Below are 12,445 nucleotides of genomic sequence, written 5' to 3'. Positions count from 1 at the left end.
CATTATCTCCTTGGTTTACCAATTGGAACAGGAACAGACAATTTATAACTACAATTTATTATGTGCATAATAGAACAGAGAGTGTGGAAACTGTTTGATGGAGTATGTGGGAACAATAGGTTGACACCAGGATAGTTGCGGAAGCAGAGAAAGTGCTGTAAAGGTTGCAAAACAGCCAAGTGTGTTCTATTCAGCTGCATGTTGTGTCACAGTTTGGTGGCAGCCATTCATCCTTGTGGATGGCTGGTTGGAACTCCCAACAATATAAAAAGCTGCAGCAGAGCTGATATATGACGTGACTGTTTTTACAGATAGCTCAGCCTTTGATGGGGTAGGATAAGCCTGTGACAGGACTGGGTGGGTGGATTAAGCAGGTCTTGCACCCTGGCCTGCCACCGGGATATGACACTTGTGGCAATAGGGTGGGATTGAGAGTGGCATAGAAATGGACTAGGATGTTGTGGAGGTTTGGTGGGCCATGGAACACCACTTGAGGAGTGGACAGGACCATACCAAGCCATGATATGTACCAGTCCGGTGGTGTTAGATGGCTCCTTTGTAACTCATTCTTGGGATTCATCGAAGGATTGCTGTGTGTGTGTGTGTGTGTGTGTGTGTGTGTGTGTGTGTGTGCGCACGAGCGCGCGTGCGCACGCGCGCGCGCGCGCTCGCTCTCACACACCCGTTTTTGTAGATATATCTGGTGGATAGTGCCTGTCTGTGAAGGCCTTTTTTGAGACCTTTAGCATAACGGGCAAATGAGATCCCCTCGCTGCAGATATGCGGTCCCTGGGTGACCAAGCTGTATTAGAGGGATTTTCTGGCATAGGAGAGATAACAGCAATCGAAATGTGAACCAGGTGAAGCAGATGGGAGAGAAGCTGTTGATGCTGTGAAGGAATGAGGATGGAGTGTCTTGGCCCTGAGTCCACTTCATAAAGATGTCAATGTTCAATCACTTATTTGTGTGTGACCCAACTAACAACAGACACTGTCTACGTGACGTTGGATTTTTGTATCATGCTATTTTTTCTTTTTTACTATTATGGTCTAATCACTTTTTTGGTCTAATCATTTTTGTATCATGCTATTTTTTCTTTTTTACTATTATGGTCTAATCACTTTATGAGTTGTTTACAGTTGTGACATGTATTGATCTTTTATTTATTCTCTAATTCTCTAAGTTTTTCGTAAGTAGCAATTCACAAAGTGTATAAGAGAATAACCATTAAGAAAGATACTTTGTAAATGTGATGGTCAATGCCAATTGAAAAACAAAATTTAAAAAAAGAAGCTGCATGTATAAATTTGTACCTAAAGACATGTGTACAGTTGTACACCTACACTAATGCCCATATAGATAGATCTGGTGCGTGACTGGATTTTCAAATCTGCTATTTTAAAAAATATCACAGGCAAAGAAAAACAAGGGGAAACGACTAAGAAACTTTTCACAAATAGATTTTATCTTAATGTTATAATGTAGCATACCTGCTACATCAACGTCAGCAGAAATAATACTGATGTGTGCAATAAGACAGATTATGTCTGTTCTGTCAGCACCTCAGATATTAAAAATATTTCCCATGAAACTTTGCACAGTTGAATGTCTAGCTTTTGAAAAAATACAATGCTGAAAGCCAACACCAATGTCTTACTCAACATATATTGCCTACATGCCAACTACTAAAAAGCAAGTGCGGACACCACATTTCTGTTCACTGTTATTCTTACACGGAAGAATACAGCAAAAGACATGCACTGTGAAAACTTTCGCTGTTAAGGTGCACTGCAGGCATTAAGAAAATATTAAAGCTATTCATGAACCACTTAGAATGGCAGTTTGTACAGCCCTTCCTGCCTAGTGCATGATCAGCAAACAAGCAGACACAGCCACGACATGAGAACCTAACACTGCACAGTGCAAATTCCAAAGTGCACAAACGAGTTTTAAGCATTTAAACCATACTGAACGTCTCTCAAATAATTAATTTTTGAATGATTTGCAGTTCATATTGACAGCTAAACTGTTGCAAATTTATTTGTTACATGAGTGAGTATGACAGGAAAGAAAACACAGATAGTGTGTCGCATTATATTACGAACAACTTCCTTCAATCAGGACTTCAATTTGGTGACATATTTTATAACAATTCCTGTAGCACAGTTGTTCTGATAATTTTTGAATAATACATATTTTACTAACAATGAAACAGTTCACTGTTTATTTCCTGCAATCATCAGGAAAAAGCAATGTGTCTACTGGATGACAAAAATCAATGTTTTCATTACACTAGACACACCTGACTAAATATTAAAGCTTTCAGGCACTTCACAGTTAATAGTAGATTACAGAACTTGAGTGGAGTAAGAAATGGTTTTGCCTGCTGTCCCGTATGTTGTGCTGTGTACTTGATTGAATTTGTAAAATGTTGTGGTGAAAACTGAAACTGCAGATATGTTTGAAGTTTAACATAGTGCTAACCTTGAATGACAGAGAGCTATCAGAAATTATACTGTCTGTCAATTTTCTGAACAATGCTTTAAGCTATTGAACTCTTCTTACACTGATTCTTAGCACTGGCACTGTCATACATGAGACTGACTTCTGTCTGCTCGAAATGATACAGTGTGGTTTACATGCAGTTCTTGCATGAAAACAGACTAACTGGCTATATACACAGAAATTTTTGGAAAAACAAGAAGCAGTGTTTACATGTCAGCTATGAATTTCTCTACAGTGTTACATATTAATAACATATTCAGTACATATTTACTTGAGGTTAACCTTGTAATTTTGTGGCTTCCTTTTTTGTATATTTTCCTGAATCTATTTAACCAGCCAAAAAAGCCTGGAAATCAGTAATGGTCATCTCATTTGCAATTTAATGCACCCAGTCTCTTAGATCTCCCTCAGTAACAGTGCACTGGATCTCACGAGCAGCTCTAAATCTTTCGAATAGTTTTTCTTTCAGACTTTCATGAGTTTAATTTTAGTTCATATTTTGCACTGTGTGCGAATATTCTTCTATTTATACAATTCGTGTTCAGATTTTATGAAATGAAACAAGTTTCCGCACTGCTTAAGTTTAAGTACTTTCTCCCCCCTTTGTTTAACCAAAACTCAGCCTTTTGTTTGTCACTGACAGATGTTACTGCAAGTTTTCTTTGGTCTTGAAAGGCAGTCACTCTAACTACAATTCGTGGAATCATCCGAGTCATTTCCCATTTCTTCTAATAGCCATATTTCCACAATTACTAATGATATGCCGACATCACTTGAATGAATGTCCAAGAAATTAACTAATAAATAACGCATATGCAGGTCTTCAAGAGAAGTAAGTGATTTCAGTTGCACACTACATTCTTCATATTTCGCACTTGCAAGGTTGATAACATTAATTGAATTCCATATTACTGTTAAGCTCTGGAACCTGCACAAAGACAGACGCTATTAGCGAAGTACTGCTAATTATTATGGATATTAAATGAATTGCAAAGTTGTGCAATTAGTAACTTTGAACAATTATGTCAGAAACTATCATCGGAAATTGCAATTTGCTTTTGTAAATTATGATCATATTGTGCCATGTTATCTGTTTCCCGATATGCCGTCAACCAAGGATATGTACTCCTGTGTTGCACATGTGCTGTCTGCTACAGCTATAGCAGTAATATACATTTTTCCAGCCACTTGACGATCTAAGAAACTAGAAATTTTCAAGATATTTTTAGAATAACTTGTAGTGTGTCCTAGCAGCTGAAATTCTAACATTATGTTTTGTTTGGTGCATTCTTCTTCTGTAAAAAATTTTAGGGCACGTCTCAATATGTTGGATTGAAGTGTTCCCTCATTCGTGTAAGAGACGTAACATGAAATTACATGTTTTAATAAAAACTTTTGCATGTTTGGCCATGTCATTCTGAAAAACTAAAAGCAGATATAAAATATTTCTCTTCCGGACTTCTTAAATGCCCTGAAGAGGAGAATAGCACAGATGATCAAATACTCATTTTATGGTTGTTTTGAGTGTTGTGTAATTTATCCCAACTGACATTGGTAGTGAAATTCTATGCACTTGTAAATTATATGTTGTTCTCTTCTTAGTCATACGGGAACAGGCTGTATGTGACTTACTGACCATCCAACCAACTGGATTATATATTCCAATTGTGAATTTGCACATGCATGTATGTGTGTGTGTGTGTGTGTGTAAGGGTAGAAGGATGACAGACAGAGAGAGGTGATACATTGGGAAAATGAGGTGCGAAAATAGGAGAGAATAAATTATGTAAAACTATGACAGTTTCCTGAAACAATAAAGTAATGCCACGTAACAGCTTACTGCAATTTAGTTCACCTGCTCACCTCTTTCTGAGCAGGGCAGTGGTGGAAGCAAATCTGGAATGTCATCAGCTGAAAGACCCTCTATACTGTCTACAACAGATTTCGGTCTCAGTTTGCGACCGTGGAGACTTTTTCGTTTTGTAGAGAGGTGTGGAGTGGCCTGTAAAACACAAAATTAAATTCAGATAGTATTTCTATACCATCTCTATGGTACACATCAAATTGTCTGGATTTGACATGCTGCTATAGTGACAAAATGACAGTATCAACAATATGAATACTGACACCATTGTATTGATAGATTAAACAATGGAAAATGCAGACTGGATTAACAAGAATATGAATTAGGATTGATTGCTACTCATTACACAGTTGAGGCATTGAGAGGCAGAGAGGCACATTTAAAAGTAAGCTAAGCTATTGCACATAGGTTTTCCTTCACACACACACACACACACACACACACACACACTGTCGTCTAAAGGCACCGAGCGAGGTCCTCAGTGGTCCCGGACAACAGTGGCAAAGTGTGTGCGAGGTGCTTTTCTAAATCTGAAGAAGGGCTGTGTCTGATCATTTATTTTCATATGTACTTTTAAATGTTCCTGTCTGCTGCTGAATGCCTCCTTTATATGCAAGTAGCAACCTAGTTAATTTGTATTGTTGCTATACTGATATATTCAATTCAATTCAGTACCTCCTACTTAATTATTTGATCCACCCATCCAATCTATATTACCACATTTTGAAAGCTACTATTTTCTTCACGTCTAAATTTTGTACTGTCCATGTTTCACTTTTGTTTCACTGTATTCCACACAAATACTTACCATAAATCAGAGTTACTTGGACCCAAAATGTTAAAATGATTTAAGCCACTCCTGCAGGGCCGGCGAAAGCCCAAGTGCCACCCCGGGCGAGCTGCTAACATCTGAATTTTGTACTGTCCATGTTTCACTTTTGTTTCACTGCATTCCACACAAATACTTACCATAAATCAGAGTTACTTGGACCCAAAATGTTAAAATGAGTTAAGCCACTCCTGCAGGGCCAGTGAAAGCCCAAGTGCCACCCCGGGCGAGCTGCTAAATTGCCCCCCTCCCCCCCCCCCAAATTTTATTTTTTCATTTTTTTACAAAACATTTGTGGAATTTTATTTAAAGAAATCTGCAGGAAATGTCAGCAATCAATTGCAATTTTTGTTTAACTTTTCAGATCTACCTACATTTCGGCCACTGAGTGGCCAGTCTCTAAGCTTTTAATATGTGCTTACATCTAAACCGTCATGTTGACAGTTACATTCAGCATGACAGTATAGACGTAAACATTAACTCAAAGCATTGAGAATAGTCACACTGTGCCCGGATCTTGTAGATCTGAAAAATAAAAACAACAATTGCGACTGATTGGTGACATTCTCTACAAATTTGTACAAAACAGTCGCGGGGCACCAGCTCAAAAATGGAGTCAAATCTGATTGAAGAAATCTAGCTAATTTTAATAAGCTTTGTGAATTTACAAAAATGTTCAAATGTGTGTGAAATCTTATGGGACTTAACTGCTCAGGTCATCAGTCCCTAAGCTTACACACTACTTAACCTAAGTTATCCTAAGGACAAACACACACAGCCATGCCTGAGGGAGGACTCGAACCTCCGCCGGGATCAGACACACAGTACATGACTGCAGTGCCTCAGACCACTCGGCTAATCCCGCGCGGCATGAACTTACAATTAACGTAAATAAACATTTTTCAGTGGTTGTGAACAGATAATGTATCCAACAGAGAACAATATATATTTACAATTTAGCGACAATTTGGTTTGAACAATAATATTTACAATAACTATTTAATGTAGAACAAAATAAGAAACAACACAGTAAATAACCAAGACACTGATCATAATACAAAAATTTTAAAAAAATACTAGACAAATCGAACCTTCCTGGCTTTTGCCTGTGCAAACTCTTTCACACAATCTGTGTAATTTAAGTCCTCTGCAAGCTCGTGCTCAATTGATATTGTTGCAAGATCATTCAAACGAGTTTGGCTCATCGTTGATCGGAGGTATGTCTCTATCAATTTCAGTTTTGAGAAACCCCTCTCTCAACTCGCAACTGTCACTGGGAGTGTTAGGAGAATTCTCAGAGCAATGTTAACATTAGGGCAAAAATTATGTCTTCTTATATACTTCAGAGTCTCTTTTGGACCTCTTCCAGGTTTCTACAATGCTGAAAGCGCTTTTAGTTCTTCCCTCAACTCCAGTGCATCAATGTCGCTTGACTCGTGATCTTGCAAAATCGCGGCGAGGTTTCTACACTTTGTGTTCAGGCTGTCAGGAGGTGTATTCTTCAGCTCGCTGATGTCATAGAGAAAATCAAAATAATCACAATGAGATTTCAGTTGATTGAATCTCTCATTCAAAGATGTGGTTACTGTATCTAAAAGTTAATAGTAGAATTGAATCTTGTAACGTTTTGTTGGGTCATCTATTGTCTCATCCCTTCCTTCATAAGTGAAGTGTATTGGCTTCTTACTTCGTCACCAGGAAACACTTACCTGTGGTAATGTTAGATCTTCTAGCTCTAATTCTGTAGCCAATTCTTTGGAATCTGTCAAGAAAAAGACAAACTTTTCTTCTGTTCTGCAGGTCTCAAAATATGCTTTCATTTTTTCAAGCATTTTCACGGCCTCAGAAACATTTACGTCAGTGGTCTGGAGGGTCTTACTGACTACACTGATGTGAAGCAGAACGTCGTACAAGATTACCAGAGAAGTGAGAAAGGAGTAATTTTTTATTTGATTCGCAAGTGACGTTGCTTCAAGAGCGGTCATGCCATCGAATTCTTCTGATATCTGAACCAGTGCATCATAAACGCCTCCAATTTGAAACCTCATTGGGGTAAGTCATTGATGTGACTTTTCCACCTAGTATCGCTCAGTGGCTTCAGCGACAGGTTAAGCAGGTACTTCAAGACATCCCAATGTTGAACGGAGAACGAGAAGAAGTCATACAAGCTTTTCACTGTCTAAAACACGGAAACAGCATATTTAGAAGGAAAAGCGGCATCATTTACAACAAGATTCAATGAGTGACTTTTACACGGTACATAAAATGCTCTCTTGTTCATGTCTGAAAATTTTTTCTGGAGACCAGACTTCTTTCCTTTCATGTTTGCTCCATTGTCATATCCTTGCCCTCTCATATTACACAATAGGATTTTTTTTATCTTCTAAAAACTTGAGTACGACCTGTGTCAAAGTGGAGCTTGAAGTGTCTGGCACTGGAAGAAATCCCAGGAAATGCTCCCAAATTCGGACATTGTACACCCCGTCGAGTCTTGTCTCCTGGACGAAACGTACCACAACTGTCATCTGCTCAACTTTTGAAATATCTGGTGTGCAATCCAGAATTATACTGTAATACTTAGCAGAATTCATCATTAATGGAATGTTGTTGGTTATAGATGATCCAATAAGATGAATTATTTCATTCTGTGTTTCTTTTCCAAGATAATGATGACCCTTGTTCTCACCTTGCTTTGTACTGTACAGGTGCTCCATCACATCTTTTTGAATAATTCAACGAGTTTCAAGAAGTTTCCGTTGTCAGGCTGAAAGAGTATATCTCAAAGGCAGACATTGCCAACCCAGGAAATGAATTATTCCTGTTAAGCGCTCAAGAACATTTTTCCAATGTTCATTTTCAGTATTCAGAAGCCTTTGATGATGGGTGTCGACAGTTCATGACTTTTTCAGTCCTTCGGAAAACAAGATCCACTTTTTATGTGAATTCAAATGCTCGGTAGACTTCCCATGACTTTCGAGATATGAAGCAAAGTGCCGCCAGTCGCTTATACCATTCTTTGCCATTTTTCTGTAGATGAAGAAAAAAGTTTGCAACAAAAGCAGAACACAGCATCCTTCTTCTTTGAGTACACCAACCAATGTCTATCTGCTTCTGCTAAATTCTTCAAAGAAAAGCTGTAGTGCACAGGGCTGAAATGCCGGTTGTCAGCACTTCAGGAAATTCTTCAGCTTCCTTAATGGGCTCTGGAGGACCTCACATGACCAAAGTCGTTTGAATGCAGTCGTTCATACACTACTAGCCATTAAAATTGCTACACCAAGAAGAAATGCAGACGATAAATGGGTACTCATTGGACAAATATATTATACTAGAATTGACATGCGATTACATTTTTACACAATTTAGGTACATAGATCCTGAGAAATCAGTACCCAGAACAACCACCTCTGGCTGTATTAACGGTCTGATACGCCTGGGCATTGAGTCAAAAAGAGCTTGGATGGCGTGTACAGGTACAGCTGCCCATGCAGCTTCAACACGATACCACAGTTCATCAAGAGTAGTAACTGGGTTATTGTGACGAACTAGCTGCTCGGCCACCACCGACCAGACGTTTTCAATTGGTGAGAGATCTGGAGAATGTGCTGGCCAGGGAGGGAGGGAGGGAGGGGGGGGAGAGGGAGGGAGGGGGGGGGAGAGGGAGGGAGGGGGGGAGAGAGGGAGGGGGGGAGAGAGGGAGGGAGGGGGGGGAGAGGGAGGGAGGGAGGGGGGGAGAGGGAGGGAGGGAGGGGGGAGAGGGAGGGAGGGGGGAGAGGGAGGGAGGGGGGAGAGGGAGGGAGGGGGGGAGAGGGAGGGAGGGGGGGAGAGGGAGGGAGGGGGGGGAGAGGGAGAGAGAGAGAGAGAGAGAAATGACCACAAACTCCAGCATCTCAGTCAGAATGCAAATATCGCGTGACATGCAAGCAGCAGTCTGAAGGGAGTGGGGAGGGGAAGGTATAGTAGTATACGGGTGGGGAGAGAGATGAACGTTGTTTGGTGGAGTGTGCAGTGACTAGACTGCGAACAGGCACAGTGTCAGGAGGTTGTGGGGCAGGTGTATGGGGTGGGGGGGGGAAAGGAACAAAAAAGGAGAGGAGTAACTAAAGACAGGCGGAGGCACTGGCAGAGGGATGCAAATAAACAGTGTGAGAGACAAGAATGGAGCGGATATGATACGACAGAGGGGGTGGAAAGTGTTGGGTGGATGGTGTGAGAACAGTGTATTACTGTAGGTTGAAGCCAGGATAAATACAGGATCATGGAATATGTTGTAAACGTAACTCCCATTTGCGCAGTTCAGAAAAGCTGGTGGTGGTGGGGGATCTGGATAGCACAGGTTGTAACGCAGCCATTGAAATCAAGCCAGTTACGTTCAGCTGCATGTTGTGCTACACATTGTGCCCTTGGTTTTAGTTTGGCACTGGCCTTTCATTCTGGTGGACAGCTGGTTGGTAGTTGCACCAACTGTGCACCACTGCACAGCTTTCGACATTAGTGTGACTACCAGTCTGCTGTGCACCAGGATGAACGGCCACCATTAAATTGTGGCAAAGATCATAGTACCCCACCCTGTGGCACAACATGCAGTTGAACATAACACACTTGATTTCACTGGCTGCTTCACTATCTGAGCCATATGGATCCTTCCCCCCAACACCAGCTTTTCTGAACAGCGCAGATGGGAGTTGTGCTTATAACATGTTCTCCACTCTTGTAATTATCCTGGCCTCAACCTGCAGTAATACACTGTCCCCACACCCTCCAACCAACAGTTTCCATCCCCTGTGTTCTACCGCCTCCTCCCCATTCTCGTTTTTTGCTCCTTTTTTCCCCACCTCCCTGCCCCACAACCTCCTGACGCTGCACCTGTTGGCAGTCTAGTGCCTGCACACTCCACTAGACAGAGTTCGTCTCTCTCCCCATCTGCGCACTACAATCCAATCCCTTCCCTTTGCCCTTGCCCTTTCCCACCCCCCTCCAGATTGCTGCTCGCCTCCCAATGATGTTGCATTCCGACCCGAGATGCTGGAGGTTGTAGCAGTGTGTGCACGAGGGTGCTTGATTGTTTGTGTGTGTGTGTGTGTGTGTGTGTGTGTGTGTGTGTGTGTGTGTGTTTTTACTGATGAAGGCTGCAGCCAAAAGCTATATGTGACTGTCATTTAATCATGCCTGTCTGCAACTTGATGTGTCTCTTTTACAGCAAGTAGCAATCTATCTTTTCCTACATTGTTATAATAGAGGGAAACATTCCACGTAGGAAAAATATATCTAAAAACAAAGATGATGTGACTTACCAAATGAAAGTGCTGGCAGGTTGACAGACACACAAACAAACACAAACATACACACAAAATTCAAGCTTTCGCAACAAACTGTTGCCTCATCAGGAAAGAGGGAAGGAGAGGGAAAGACTAAAGGATGTGGGTTTTAAGGGAGAGGGTAGGGAGTCATTCCAATCCTGGGAGCGGAAAGACTTACCTTAGGGGGAAAAAAGGACGGGTATACACTCGCGCGCGCGCGCACACACACACACACACATATCCATCCACACATATACAGACACGTGTGGATGGATATGTGGGTGTGTGCGAGTGTATACCCGTCCTTTTTTCCCCCTAAGGTAAGCTTTTCCTACATTGTTGTATACATTCATATGTATGCCACGAACAGCCACAATACTGTCTTTTTTTCCTTCCAAAGTTTTTGCATTTTTGTGTTAGGTTTCAGAAATATGATGAGTTGTTTCGAATTGCTGTTAGGTATGATTTCTGACAAATGTTTGTTTACATTCGCTTACAACCTCATGTCTCAAGGTTTCTGAGGCAGTAACGAGTCAGCAGAGGTAACATTCTTTTTATAATGACCAAATCTAACATATTTAGCAATATTCCATTAGTGTTCCATATTTAAGGTTTTTTGTTGCTATAGATATTATTTTACCAAGAGTGGACTCTGTGGAAGCTGTCGTAGGAAATTGGGTAGTGGGATACATTGTGGAAACTGTAGCAAATAATTTCAATGCAGGCAATATAGTGAGAGAGACTCTGTGGAGGTCATTGAGCAATCTTCCTGGAACTGCATAATTTGTAGCAAAGAGAGAGCTGACGAGGATTAGGGGAGACAGCGGTGAGGGAGGTAGTTGGGAACTGGCACCCAGTAGGAGGGCTAGCAGGAAGAGGACACAGCCTAATAGTTTAGTTGTCTCTACCAGCCAGCCAGAGGTTAGTGGAGAGGAGCATCTAGATGAAGTACAAGTAGGATATGTGCAGTAGACTCTGCCTGCAATCACGAAGGTTAGGAATAACATTAAAATGAGGACGAAGAGAGTACAGCTGATAGGTAGCAGTAGTGGCAGAGGTATAGGCCCTCTGTTACAGGAGAAGTTAGGGGAGGAGCACCACGTCGCCAGCAAGTGAAAGTCAACTGCCGGGTTGGATCAGGTGACTGAGTGTTTACAAGGATTTCATGAAACAGGATCAGTTAGTGATAGTGGGTGGGGCAGGGAACAACCTGGACAGGGACGAGGCATACAATATAGGTGGTGACCTGACTAAGATAGCTTGCCCAACTGGTGGCACCAGTATGAGCTCGGTTAAGGCTGTTCCAGCGGCACCATGGGCCTCATCTCGGCAATGCAAGGTATGTCAGTGCAGAGCTGGAGATGGTACCCACGACCGATGGCATGGCACACATTTTGTTGATGCCAGTTGGTATTATCGGGAGCTACACTAGACACGGTCTGCACCTCAACAGGTCTGGGACAGTGATGATGATGATGGGGTTGATTGGTAAGAATATAGTGGCTGGGTGTGGGGCCACACATGGTCAAATATCTGTTGTCATGGGTAGAAGTAGTATGGTTTTTTTTTCTTTTTTCTTTTTTTAGGATACATCATGACAACAGGCTTCCCTCTCTTACAAGGATCTCAACCAGCTCTGAGACATCTGGAACATGTATGCAGGACAAATTATGTGCCACCCTAGAGTGTACAAAAACCATGGAAATTTGCCCAGAATGATCTATTATCCATCAAAATGTGCAGTCCATAAAGAACAAAGTACAATGGTTTGAAGTTGAATTATAGTCATTGAGCAACAAGGTAGTACGCATTACGGAGCACTGGTAAAGAAATGGTGAATTGCAACATATAGTGTTATCATCATTTGAATGTGCAAGTTGCTGCTGCAGGTCTACCCCAAAGGGTGAGGGTTAGGTTTCTGTATAAGGTGTGGCACTTACTTTAAA

General features: G+C 41.4%; 1 protein-coding gene across 1 annotated transcript in view; it reads right to left on the bottom strand.

Annotated features, from left to right (window-relative positions):
- The window catches only part of LOC126473606 (F-actin-uncapping protein LRRC16A), a 517,910-nt gene that overhangs the window by 88,375 nt on the left and 417,090 nt on the right, over positions 1-12,445 (bottom strand). Inside the window, exon 25 of the mRNA XM_050100768.1 lies at positions 4,370-4,508. Within this exon, the coding sequence (XP_049956725.1) occupies positions 4,370-4,508 (139 nt within the window). The remainder of the gene's footprint in view (positions 1-4,369; positions 4,509-12,445) is intronic.

The sequence above is a fragment of the Schistocerca serialis genome, chromosome 4 (genome assembly GCF_023864345.2).
Source record: "Schistocerca serialis cubense isolate TAMUIC-IGC-003099 chromosome 4, iqSchSeri2.2, whole genome shotgun sequence".
In the NCBI taxonomy this organism is placed as follows: Eukaryota; Metazoa; Arthropoda; class Insecta; order Orthoptera; family Acrididae; genus Schistocerca; species Schistocerca serialis.
The sequence above is the reverse complement of the archived record's forward strand: the minus strand, read 5'-3'. Positions and strand labels throughout refer to the sequence as shown.